Source organism: Azolla caroliniana, unplaced genomic scaffold (assembly GCF_043228905.1).
Source record: "Azolla caroliniana isolate FFs.n. ecotype wild unplaced genomic scaffold, voAzoCaro1.0.p SCAF_7, whole genome shotgun sequence".
Lineage (NCBI taxonomy): Eukaryota > Viridiplantae > Streptophyta > Polypodiopsida > Salviniales > Salviniaceae > Azolla > Azolla caroliniana.
Window position 1 is genome coordinate 16,885,084 of NW_028230442.1, and position 14,546 is coordinate 16,899,629.

Below are 14,546 nucleotides of genomic sequence, written 5' to 3' on the forward strand. Positions count from 1 at the left end.
CCTGATTTGGTATGGATGTACTCTCAGGTTATTTGAAACCACAGTTTCATCAAAGTGCACCAAACCCTAACTCACAGGTATCTATCACTTTTGAAGCTTCCAAATCTTCTATATGTTGTCTCTCTTTCTTCTCTGTTACACTCTCCTTTCTTTGCTTCTCTGTTACACTATGTGGTTGTGCTTGATCCACATCATCGGATAGATACTAAGACCCACAAATATGCACACAACACTATGGAAGAATGTATATGGCAATTGTGCCATTGGGATGTAATGCTTCATATCACTTTACAAGTTGATGGAATACAATGAACAAAGATACAAAGTCATTATCACTTATGCAATCAAGGTGCTTCCCCTAGCTTCAAAGAACTCCACAACTTGGATAAACAAAAGTTTCAAGCCATGTAAAGTTAGGATGCTAGTACCTTAGTTATATTTATTTACTTCGGTGTGTTCACCCTGGTGTTTCAATAGATGATGTTAATTAAGTATACACACTAGGGCTGCATCGAAATTTTGATCAACTCAAAGATAGTACTATCTCTCTTCATGAGAAATGTTATGCTTTTCTTCCTTTTTCTTTACTTCAAATACTCCATGAGGAAGTCCGTTAAATTGACATATTACGAAACCTCCATATCAGTATCCGTAGAGGGGACTTTTCACAAGGATATAAAAAATATTGTTGTTTTATAATCATAGCCCTTTGATGGACCTTCCTTCGTCCAAACAAGCCCATTTCATTTTAGTGATCAATGTCCTTGGACCTCCATTTTATCAAATAAATTCACAATTCAGTTGCAACTTACATTATATCCTTTTTTTGTTACAAAAAACAGATCTCCATCGTAATAAGTGGAGCAAAATTGATGGATGATGTTTGGTAGAGTATTTTCTGTTTTCCAAATGAACCAATAACATTTGATAAGGGAATTAACCCATGTTGTAACTTGTAAATAACAAAGAATAATTCTCCGAAAGTAAAAATGAACTTGATTATTAATGAAGTTTCCCACATTTGCTAAGACAACTTTGAATTTTGTCGCCTGCTGATTTAACATTTTTTATGTAGAAGGAAGCAAAAAAAATCAAAACTAATATAAGCTAAATATTCTCATGATTCCCTTGTAAATTTTATACATGAGAAGGAATCTTGGTCGACGTGTAAGAACAAATAGTTAGGACTCCGTACACCAAACCTTAAGGGTATCGCTCTTATTCTTGTAATAAATAGTGCATACACTTATTTTGCACTTGCATAATTATTAACCAATGCAGTTTGGGTTTAATTACATTCACAAATGGATTGACAACAAAAAATGATGAGGAATACCGTCGGCCCAGATTAAAAAACTTTTCCTACCACCTAATAGACACAGAATTTGATGATTCTTCATTACCATAACTCCCCAATGGGTGCTTCAGTGAGCCACAAGCGATGGATGTAGTCATACAATTTTCCCGTTACACTTACCTGAGTGCATAAGATATCCTAGTAAAATTATCAGAAAAACAGAAAAACCAGCAATTACACGCACAATAAGGAATTTCCCCCCTTAATGTATGTCTATCAAAAGAATATTTACATGCATACATACATGTGGATTATCCTAGCTTAATACAAATATATACATACATACATACATACATACATACATACATACATATATATATATATATATATTATATCCTAGTAAAATTATCAAAAAAACAGAAAAACCAACAATTACACATACAAAAAGGAATTTCCCCCCTTAATGTATGTCTATCTAAAGAATATTTACATGCATACATACATGTGAAATATCCTAGTTTAATACAAATATATACATACATACATACAACATGTATATATATATATATGTATGTATGTATGTATGTATGTATGTATGTATGTATGTATGTAAACATGCTTGACAAACAGTGAGGGAAAAATTCAAGGGCTATGTTTTGGATTTTTGCATGTTACATTACTCACATACAAATAAGTACATACATCACATATACACACATAAAGCACAAAAAATTAATAATCACCTTGTACGGTGTGGGATTCAAACCCCGAAGATGATCAGGGCGCACTGCATTTATCTGATCTCGGCATCTCGTTCTGGCCTCTTGTAGTGATGATAATTGCTCTCTCGGAATCCCTTAAAAAACCTCAAAAAAGGACTTAGTTTAGAAATTGATTGTTCACTAATCATAGCATTTTTGTCAATAACATCCCACCATTATACTTCAAATATGTGTTCATTACCTGATTTTCCAGGCCAGTAACACTTATACAGTTTCTCCACTCTTTGAGGTGTCACATGTGCTCGTTTCGACTCAATGAAAGGATGTCTACAAAGTATCTTTTCTCCAACCTATGAATCATAGAAAATGAAGCAATCTCTCTATCTATCTCTCTATCTCTGTGTGAATAATAAATGTATTAATTACATTATATATAACAACAGTGTATGGGGGTGCAATATCAAGCAAATCCCATCCAATTTCCTATTGTATCCCTCATCTGGTAATTCCTCCAGATGGACCTATTTCAACGTGTTACCTAATGGCCAATGAAAATGGCAGACAGTTCATAGAACCTCTGCTCAGATCAGCATCCTTTCTTCATAGGGCATGGAAGCTGCCTTTACATAGATATTCCAGGTTGGCTTTAGAATCCTCCAAACAATTGGTGAGTGAGGGAAAAACTTCATTGTTGGTTTTGCCCAAATGGCGTTGTCCTACAGCTTCCATGGTATCAGCATAGAAAAACAACCTCCCTTGCAGTACTTCCTTGAATGCCATCTCTTAGACTAATTCCAAGAGCTACGTTATCAGACAAGATCTCAGTCAGCTAGAGGGTAGGTCGGCATGGATGGAACTAGCAATCGGCAATGGTTTGGTTTGAGTAAAGAATCTAACTCTTGTAGAGTTGGGGTATGCGGAAGCATAATGCGTGTGAGAGAGTCGGGATGTGAGCAAGAGAAGGAATCAGAGAAAATAACCAGAATAATAAAATAGACAGTAGGGGGATGACAGCTTATGCATTGAAGAGAAAACTATATTAATCAACTAAAGATCATCAACTAAACACAATGGGCCAAGGGGGTTTTATATACAAGTCCTCAAGGTACTACTACATTAAATGTGGTTGGTGGAATCTATTCATAGATATCCACTCGAGTACGATTCTGTCATAAGAATATAAGACATCCTTTGATTACATTTACACTTGATAACTACACGTACCTAGTTAGTTGTCAAGTGTAAATGTGGTCAAATAGCCAGTTCAAAAAATATGAACCAGCTAGATTGCGGTTTTTGGAAAATTCTGGCCAGAATCGCTTCCAGCTGTCCCCCACATTGACCAACCTAACAAGAACGCTGACACTGTTCTTGGGACTTTGTCCAACATTGTTCGTCTGTCTCATGGATAACAATGCATCATTGGACAGGTCCGCATCTCATAAAACATCAGTTGAAGATATAGATAGGTAGGTAACGGGGTGTGCTTCCTGAACAAACGATATTTCTGTTATGCTATCCATGGATAGAGTCTGAGGAGCACCACCTATGCCGCTGCACAGTTTATTATGGGATCTGAGGACACTTACACTGACTCTTCATTTGGGCCATTGTACTGAATCATGGATTTCTATAATCAGAGATGTTTGAGGCAGTCCTACTAGAGATCTGTAGATTTAGAATCTCTCCTCAGGACTAGACGACAAGCAGGGCCAGAGCCTGTACAATGGAAGCCCAACCATGAGACCTTAGAGCAAACGCAGCCAGAACCTGGTAGAAGGATATTGCTTAACCGAGTAGTTCACTTGTCTCCATCAGGTGCATGTGGATACACAGACTATCAGATAGCTAGCTATAACCTGCATCGGAGGATACATACTATCATTTCCTGAGATCGAGAGTGATCTCCTGGGCAGTTAATGACATTGAAGTAATATCACATTATCTAATGAGGGCATTCATGGGCTGATCTACTCACATTTCTACCTCTTTTAGATATGTATTCATTTATTCTATAAATTGCATCGTCCACATTACTTGTACCTATGGTTCCTATATCATTGTACTTTGATCACAGCCTAGCTACCCAAGCAAAAAGATCCAAAAGACACATAAAATCAAAATTTTGCACCACACGTGCTTCGCGATGCATCAATAGATTCCTCTATGAATGAGGCATTTTTGTAACACCAATGTATCATGACATGGAGCAATACATGTTAAAGCCCATATTGTTGTCTGTCATCCAAACCATTGCTTCTATGCGACTTACCTCACACTCATTATGATGTGAGACAGGGCATTGGGGCACACTTTGCCCTAAACAAATTGACTATGCACACTTTGCCCTAAACAAATTCAAGAGTCAGAATATCACACTTTGATACAATGCTCTACCTTTAATCACATCCTGACTATGCTTCCCACATCTTTGACCAAACCCAATCCTTGAATGAAACTCTCCCATAGTCAATGTGCACTCTTAATTGCAACATTCATTAGTAAAGTTCTTGAACATCAACAGTCGCTACTCACTTTTCACATGTATTACATGAAAATGTTATCTTTATGGTTTCATAGGTCATCTTTGACCTTCTAAGATGATAATAAAATCTATCTATCTATCTATCTCTACCTTCTTCATCATCTCTCAAAGACTTTTTAAGGCATAAAACACCTAATACACCTTACATTTACACCTAATATTCCTCTGTAGGACAAATTTCAATTTGGAATAATCAAAGTGGAGGTATGGAGGTAATCTGGAAATTCTGTGAAAACGTATGGGTATTTGGGTAGAATATGCTCAAGAAACTTTTTTGCCCAATGAATATGATTTTCAACATACCTTAGGTGCAGGCTCATCTTCTCTTTTCATGATGTCGACCAAAGCATAACCTTCTACGCCATACAGTCTATAAGCTTCCTTCTTACATGGGATTGTGACCTTGTTACAACAACCACATGAATTAGATAAGACAAAAAAACCATAGGCAAATAAAATAGGAATAACATCACTAACCTTCTCAATATCCTGAGATAATTTCATCCTTGGTTGTCCATTGATCTCAACTAGTTTGTAGACACAACCTAAAGCAGATTGTGTCGAGCATGTCACAAGGTGTGTCCCTATACCAAAAGCATCGATCTCGTGGACCTGTTTGCGTGGTAATTTATAAAGTACCAGTTTCTTGTTTAACATTACAAGATTGTTTTATCATTTACAAACTATCAGTTTCTTGCTTATCATTACATGATTGTTTTATCATTTACAAAATATCAGTTTCTTCGTTATCATCACATGATTGTTTCATCATTTTACAACATTGGCTTATGTCCATTGTTACAAGACTTTTTTTATTAATTACAGAAGTTTGGTTTCTTCCTACCATTCCAAGATTGGTTTGTGTTTTATCATTTACAAAATATAAGTTTCGTCTTACCATTACAAGATTGTTTTATCATTTACAAAATATCAGTTGCTTGTTTACCATTATAAGATTATTTCATCCTTTTACAAATGTCAGTTTCCCATCTGCCATTACAAAGACGTAAGTTTCTGGTTTCGCTTTACTTATTTTGGAGGCTTTTCTACAAATCTTGGATTCTTCCATTACCTGTTTGTTTATTCAGTGTATCTAGTGTCTCTTTACTGATGTCATTGCTTGCTGTGATAACAAGATCGCCAAAGCCAAAAGCATTGAATTCTTTCTCTACAATCTTAAAGAATTTGTGTGCTTCTTTGGAAATCACCAGAGTCTAATCTGATGCCCAAAGATATAAGTTTCTGGTTTGGCTTTACTCATTTTGGAAGCGTTTCTACAAAGCTTTGATTCTTACCTTACCTGTTTATTCGATGCATCTAGTGTCTCTTCATTGATGTCATTTCTTTTTGTGATAACAAGAGCCCCAAAGCCTAAAGCATTGAATTCTTTCTCTACAATCTTAAAGAATTTGTGTTTCTTTGGAAAGATATGCGAGATCACCAGAATCTAATCTGATTCCCAAAGATATAAATTTCTGGTTTGGCTTTACTCATTTTGAAAGCTTTTCTACAAAGCTTATATTCTTACATTACCTGTTTATTCAATGCATCTAGTGTCTCTTCATTGATGTCATTGCTTGCTGTGATAACAAGAGCCCCAAAGCCAGAAGCATTGAATTCTTTCTCTACAATCTTAAAGAATTTCCGTGCTTCTTTGGAAAGATATGCAAGATCACCAGAATCTAATCTGATGCCCAATGACTTGTATCTGAATATATCAATATAAACAGAGGATTATTATATTAACAGGGAAATGAAATGATTTCAGCAGAAAAAAGTGTAGTGACTTTGTTTTAACCATCTGAACTGTCTTTAATTGTTTTAACTATTTTCACGGTACTTTCTCTTACCCAAGCTCATTTAATGCCAGTGCAACAGCACAAAAGTTTGGAATACCGCTCTTCATAACCTGAAAAAGAAAAAGAAAAATCATAACTTTGTGTGTTATACATAATAAACTTTCTAGGAGAAATTGTCACTAGAATAGAAAGTTCCACGTTTCACCTAAAATTGAGAGAATTTTGTGATTGGTCATCATTACTAATGAAAAATGAAACTTTTTGAAAACTTAGTAACTTTTAAAGAAAATAAAAGTGCTAATTTGTATAGAAACAATTTCATGAATATAAATCCTTAATAGAAGATCATAACTCAAAATGTGTATGAGAAAAGAAAAACGTATTTTACTTCGAGGTAGCCTTGTTTAATACAATATCTAAAATCTTTTGGAAAGACATGCAAAGTATAAGAACACAATCCGTGAAAATTGGTCAATGCTCTCAAAATGTGATTGGTCTATGAGAATTTTGTGATTGGTCAATGCTCTTAAAACCCTTCGTATCACTCATGAAAATTGAATCTTTTCAAAAAAAATAGTTATATTTTAAAGAAAATAAAAGTGCTAATTTTTATTGAAATGGTTTCATAAAACCTTAATAGACGATCACAACTCAAAATGTGTATGTGAATAGAAAAAATGTATTTTATTTCGTGGTAGACTCATTCAATATAATATCTAAAATCTTTTGAATAAACACGCAAAGTAAAAGAACACAATCTGAAATTCTCAAATCAACAGATGGGGCATCTAAACAGTTTCTTAACTTACATCAAATGTGTCTACTAGAGCTTGAAACTTCGTTGGGAATGACAATGCATAAGATGAAAAAGCTGCTAATTCACTCTCACTGGTCTCTGCGAAAAAGCCTCGGAGTGATTCAGTATCCTGCAACATTGAGAAATTGGAGAAAAAAGTAAATTCAAATGTACAGCTACCTAAGATCAAAATCCATGTTACAGAATCTATGCATCAAGAATGAAGCATGTAACCAAATCCATATGAGGAAAAACTTATTGAAAAAAATGATCATTCCAAAACCTTTAATTTACTAAGCCATCTTTGAACAAGAGCAACAAAATCGTCGCACGTTTTCTTGCCATTCTCATATTGAAGTGACCTTTGAGTTATTTCTGCAGTTCCCTAAATAATAAAAATTTAGAGCTGGAAATGTTAACTATGTGCATATACAGATCCTATGAATAGCTTATCATATTCATAAAGTAATTGAGCCTTGAAAGGAAAGACTTGCCGTGAATGCAGATACAAAAGCATGGGAATGAGTACCACGAATTGGTATTCCAAAACGTTGGGCTGCGTCAACATTGCTGCACCCTCACGTATGAAAAATATAAAATATACAAAAAATACATACAAAATGAAATTATAATCTGATCTATCAGCATCATATTTTTAAATACAACTAATTTTCCATCTAAGATGTAAACAATTTTGGAAACATGTCCATATCTATTTAAAACATTTTTCTAATAACCTCGATATCTTAATTAACCATATATTATCTTCTGAATTAAACACTGCTTTGTTTAGATTCACAAGGAACTTTACCAGTAAGAAATCCATGAAAACACATAAACTCCTCACCTTGTTCCATCAAAGCCACCCATGAAACAGTATTTGGAGGCACTGATTCCTCCATCAGGGCCCTGATTATAGAGAAAAATAAAAAAATAAATGAAGGGTTGGCTAAGTAAATTCATAAGGTTTTTAAAAATGACTTAAATAAAAAGTCAAAGTATGTTGACACTCACTTGTGCCCGGCGTAAACCAAACTCCAGAAGCATTTTATCGCTCCCAGCCACTTGTCTATGCCTTGCAGCATTAGTAGTCACTAATGATGCGTAATTTACAAGATTCAAAAATGCAGTCTCCAACAGTTGTATTACCTAGAAAATAATAATAATAATTCCACCATTGTGATATCCTACTTTGGAAATGTACTAGTTAACTAAATATGATTTTTGAATAAAAGAAATATGTTTTTAAGTTAATCCAAAAATAATTGAATTGAGTTATATAGTCTTTATAATTATTTTTACAAAAGAAAAAGGTGATTACTTAATAATCATTTCGAAAGTACTCACAAGCAGAGGGCCTTCTACGCGGATTAAAGGAATCCTTGGGAATACAACTGAGCCTTCAGGTATTGCATATATTTCTACATCCGAGCAATCCAAGGAAGCCAAATATTGGAAGAAAGCATCCTTCAAAACCATAAATGTGATTGAAATATCATCAATTAGTAATATATTCTCATGAATAACTAATTTAGGGCAAAGATTCTCATTGCACACATACTTCACATGTCACTGGTAGGATTGACCGTAGAAATTCTATATCAGATGCCTTGAAGTGGAAGTCCGAAGCAAATTTAATGCATTCTCCCAAACCCGCAAAGACCGTATACTCCCCACGGAAAGGATTTTTCCGAAATAGAAGATCAAACCTATTAAACAAACCGTGATCTTCCACTGAATAATTACACTTAAACCCATAGCAATTTATCCTGTTCTAACTTATAATGATAAAAAGCATGGGCATTTTTCTATTTCATTGTCACAGATGGAAATCATAGCTAATGCCGGTAGAGCATGCAAAGAAGGTTGTGGGCATGAAACTTATCCTTATTTCATGAGGGGTCTTAGATCATCTTTCGACTTCATCTTGGAATGCATTACTTGATTGTGCAATCAATCGTAGAATACAAAGCAGGGAAGGAAAAGAGAGAAAACCCTTTAACCTATGGATAACACTAAAAACTTGGGTTTTAGAATCCATATATTCTTAAAGAAAGAAAACCTTAAAAGCTACAAATTACACTGAAAAGTCTGGGATATCAGGCACCGTGATCTTATCAGAAAAATCCCAAAAAAACTGATAAGAAAGAGAGGGTATCAGGCATCAGGAAAATCCTAAAATCCATGAATAACACCCAAAAAATAGGGTATTGCTGGAATGATCTCGCATATGAAACCCTAAAAAAAGAAACAAATAAACTTGTCGTAAGAAATCTTAAAATCCATGAATGATATCCAAAAAGTGGGGTTCTGGTGCATGATCTTATCACACAAAAATGAAACCCATGCATAAAAGTGATCTCGCCCAGAAAGGGGGGCATTGGGGACATGCTCTTATCCTAAAACCCATGAATGGCATTAAAATTCAACCCTGAATTCCATGAATAAAACTAAAAATCAAGTCTAAAAACTATGAATAGAGCTAAAAACTGGGGCATGATCTTATCAGAAACCCCCTAAAATCCAAGGAAGAGAGCTAGATTTTAGCACAAAAATCCACGAATTAATCTGGAAAAAGAGAGCTTATTTATAGTTGATTGAGCACTTACACTGATCTATCCAAGTGCTTGTCTGCCTTCCAATAAGCGTAGGCCATGGTGAACTGATACATATCAGTTAAGAGAGACGAAACCATGGGATTTGTGGGTTTTCCCACATCTTCATCCATCTTCCCATTTGCATGAGTTTCCATATCTGATGAATGAGAGGGAGAGAGAGAGAGAGAGATACAGATTTAGCTCAAGATCAAGATTCATTGACATGTATATATATATATATATATAAATAGAGAGAGAGTATTCTCACCTGCTCTTTTTTCTTGGTATGATGCTGCTTTTCCCTGCAAATTCAAGTTACTTTGAAGGAATGAAGAAATCCTCGGAGAGAGATAAGAGAATTTTCGTCGTCCTCTCTCATCGCAAGTAGCCTAAGAATAGCCTGAGAGCTTTTCGCTCTCTTTTTAATTTTAATTTTATTATTATTATTATCATTATTATTATTATCATTATTATTATTATTATTATTATTATTATTAGTGGTGGTGGTGTGTCATGCCAATCCTCTCCATCTCCTCCTCCTGGAATAGTGGATCCTTTAGAGTGTGTTTTTTTTTCCTTCTTTTCTTACCTTCCCTCATTCCATTGATCTGAAAGAAGAAAAAACAAATTGCGGCACAGAAAAAGTCCGATCTGAGGTTTGTTATGAGCTCGATCCTTAGGTTTGTTACAAGCTCGATCCGAGGTTTGTTACAGTGGGTCCTCGAGATGGTGGTCTTTTATGCCAATCCTCTCCATCTCATCCACTTCTTATTGGATCCTTTAGACTCCTTTCTTGACTACATTCCATCATTTGATTGATTGATCCGAAAGAAAACAAATTGCGGTAGGAAAGGCCTTGATCCGAGGTTTGTTACAATAGGTTCTAGTGATGGGTCATTCCACATGTCAACGCAATCCATCGCACTACCTAGAAGTTTTGTTCCTAGACATGGGTTGATCCATGGTTTTGTTCGAACACTTCCCATTGTGTGCTTGTTCCGTTCATTGGATGCCATTGCAAGCCACAAAATGTCGTTACAAGAACATGTTCGAGATCTGAATGTCATCTCTTTATTGTGCATGCCAAGAAATGATGCAGATGATAAGGAAGAGTAACTATGCAATGGAAGGGGGGGAGCTTAAATCAATGTGCCCACAAGACAAGAAAGAACGGGTTCAGCTCTATGTGACATTAATAAATACAGATCCCGTTCCTTGATTACCTCCCAATGCACATCATTTTCCCGCTCCTTTATTTCCTTCTAATATGCAATAACGTGGAATCTCCATCTTAAATATTTTAGACCAACATTTTTTGCGTTGGCTTGGCACAATTGCAAGCTTAACTATATAGGCTGAATTGACAAGGAAGTTGAATGAAGCCTATAACGGGTTAACATGTGGTCATCACTCATCCATTCCCCCCCCCCCCCAAAAAAAGGCACTTAATGAAGCAACATGTAAAATTAGGTGTGGATTTTAAAGATTAAATCAACATGGTGTTGTAAAACGGGGTGCTCTACAAGTGCCCATAAAAGTGCGTGCTATATATACATACATTGATTCTAATTTCTCATAATATGATGTTGCAATTTGGGCGACACAAGTGAATGTTTAACAAAAATGTGATGTTAAGGATATAGCCAAAGAAATTCATAAGAAACGACAATGTATTGGACGGTACATCTTTTCCGAAATATATTGAACATCTTCAAGTAATATGCATGTTTTCTATATATTTAGATAGAGATTGAATGTATCGAAGATTTTCACTCATGTTTTAAGTAATGGACATGCACCCTTCTCGATTAAAGCGTGAATATATACACGGCTTTAATAGTACGAGGAAGAGATGGTCAAATTTGTCGCTCATGTCCTTAGAAGTCCTCGACAAACATACAAAACAAACAAAAAAGGGAAATCGTTATGCATGTACAAAGATGCTTGCATTCCTACACATCACATGCACAACCATGCCCAACATACCATTTGGCATATATATAGCGTATTAAATGTGCACATGCTTGTATGAAATGAAGTATAAATTTCAATGTGTTGATTATTTTACCACTTAAGATTAGTAAATTGTGGAGTATAACTTTCATTGTGTTGATTCCGTAAACAGTGAAGTACAAATTTCAATGCATTCATTATTTTACCACTTAAAGCCAATGATTAGAAAATGAGTAAATCCTCTCTCCTTGAAAAGTTATAGGAAATAAAACCTTCAACTTTTTCTAACCATGCCACTATGGGATAACTTTGGACCAAGGGGTTTACAATAACCCGATTGTCCAATTTCAATATGTGGGCTACAACAAAACAAATTGTGTAGCCATGCCTTATCAATTACTTGTTAATATACCCCTTCATACTAGTAGGTAGCAATTTTTCCACTATGATGGATGCTTTTGATGTTACACCTAATATAGGGGTATATTTTGAAAGGCTCTCTAATTTATGTAAATGCATAGAGTATATTAATATTGTATTCCTTTTTCAATTGGTTGTTAGCCATACATAAAAAGGCACTCCATCAATAACAACTTAACACCATGTTTTATACACATATGTACTTGTCATGAGGGGGGATACCTTCCTTTGTGTTATTTGCATCGACAATAAATATATTTCTGGCATCCATGGGCGAATTGGTTGTCATAGAATAGATGTTTTATTGTCCAAGATGAGACTAATTTTGACCAATGGAAACAAATCAAATATCGTGTTGTATATGACTCCTTCCTAAGAACTTAGAAGGGGGATTCAAACTATGTAGTAAAAACTCTCTATGTGAAAATTGTGCACACATATATGTGCTCACCCTTCTTAGTGGACATTTGAATATGATATCTAATTTAGTTAGTGAGTTTGTCATCTCTCTAATTATCTATTATAAATATCAAATTTACAAGTGCATCTATAATTAATGAAATGGTTTTTGGGATGCTTCAATGGGATTAAAAGGTTTCCTTTATTAGTGTTGCCTTCGGTTGGGAGCATTGGTATTGTTTTCAATTGCATTCAATGACGTTTGTTCTCTATGTTTGAGTTGTGAAATAAGTGATTGTAAAGACATACTTTTTGGGAGTAAATTCTTAAGTGGTGGGCATGTGAAGGTATTATTTAGAAATAAAAGCAATTTGGAGAGTTTTTTAAAACAATAAATCTATATGTAGGGATTCATAACAATACTACATGTTTTTCAAATCAATGAGAATTAAGTATGGCTTAAAGTTTGGGATTTTATTTTATTTTCTCCAACAAAAAACTACTTCCATTAGTTAAGGCAATGTACATAGGATAATATACAATTCATATCTTACAAGCCAACTTGCATGTCGAAAAGAAAACAACATGTGTAAAGGAAACAACAAAAAAAACTCCAAAACACCACATCATTCGATGAGCATAGCATTAGTTGACCGCATACCCTCCATGTGAGCCTCGTACAACCCGAATTCAACATAGACATCATCCACTCTCTTCTCATGGCAACACCCATCTATATGTTAGGTACACTCGGAGGGAACAACCATCGTGGTGGTTGATAATTCCACTTCGCTTTGCCATCCACCATCTGCAGCATCGGAGAACTGCTCCATTTCAAAACGAACCGAGCTCTAGCTTCTTCACTTGCGTCTGAGGGCCCTTCAAGGCTTTCAAACTCTCCTCGTAACGTGGAAATAAGATTAAACCAAATCATCATTAAACTCTCAACCGATGGGGTTCGCTTACTTGAGAAAGTCTCCTTGCACCTAGATACCCACACTTGCCAAACCGTAAGGCCGATCACTAATAACCATATGTCCACGTAGCGTTCCTGTATGTAGAATGAACCTCCTTGCGTTGGTTGTACAGTTCCTTGCATCACCTTTAAAGAATGACCATTTCCATTCCACCCTTTAAACCACATTGCCGATTCAGTGGCCAACCAAGTGACTGTTGCGCTTGATACATGAACCTCAACCCTGAATCGAGCCAAGATTCTTAAGCTCCTCGACTAAACTTCTTGGGCTCGTGGGCAGCTCCACAAACAATGTGTGATGTCCTCCAAGCTCGCATTGCAGGCCTTGCAACTACTCATGCCACCTCTTTTCTCAACCCACTCTCCCGTTGGAACAACTCGATGGGTGATTAACCAGAAAAACACTTTGACCTGCTCGGGGAGGGATGAGTTCCATATCTTGCTCCTGGTTCTATCCACGAAGACTAAATCAACAACTACATGGGCCCATTTGTTGGCACACTTCTCACGATGCCAACATAACTTTCTCCCCAAGCACGTCAAGTATTCAAAGAAACCTATTGATTTATCTTCTTCTCCCTTCCACTTATATTCAACAAGATCCCATTCTAAGAACTCGAGTGACTTGCCTTCAACCACGTACAAGATCCATTCCTCCTCAACCTCATCGACTTGTGGATTCATCTTCCATTTCTTGCCGTCTCGTGCCACAATTATAATCGAGCACCAACATGCACTTTCATCTGTTGATCCCAACTGGACTATCTTCCCATTCTTTCCTAGACCCCTAACATTGATAATTTTCCCCATATCATCACATTGTTTGGACCATTCACCCTCTTCCCCATTACTGATAGGAATTGAATAGACAATTGTATTGACTAGGTCAAGCATCTTCTTGCCATTTCTAAACTTTCCCATGTCTTCATATAATTTATCACGATTATTGCCAGACAGCCGCATCCAATCTGCCACTCTGAATGAATCCCTACACAATACAATATAGCCCATGATATAGGCGTGCTCTGTCCAAGTGTTTTTC

At 35.8% G+C, this 14,546-nt stretch overlaps 1 protein-coding gene across 1 annotated transcript; it reads right to left on the bottom strand.

Moving 5' to 3' along the window:
- Positions 1-1,086: 1,086 nt before the first annotated feature.
- Positions 1,087-9,934, bottom strand: LOC147862086 (nicotinate phosphoribosyltransferase 2-like). Its single transcript, XM_087322299.1, has 15 exons — positions 9,769-9,934; positions 8,721-8,868; positions 8,507-8,626; positions 8,174-8,308; positions 8,007-8,068; positions 7,654-7,729; positions 7,443-7,544; positions 7,173-7,289; positions 6,415-6,473; positions 6,098-6,272; positions 5,042-5,176; positions 4,868-4,966; positions 2,261-2,369; positions 2,041-2,153; positions 1,087-1,477 (listed from the first exon to the last, which is right to left on the bottom strand). Exons 1-15 carry the CDS (start codon positions 9,909-9,911, stop codon positions 1,400-1,402), a joined length of 1,671 nt encoding a protein of 556 aa, XP_087178425.1. The 5' UTR covers positions 9,912-9,934; the 3' UTR covers positions 1,087-1,399.
- Positions 9,935-14,546: the final 4,612 nt, after the last annotated feature.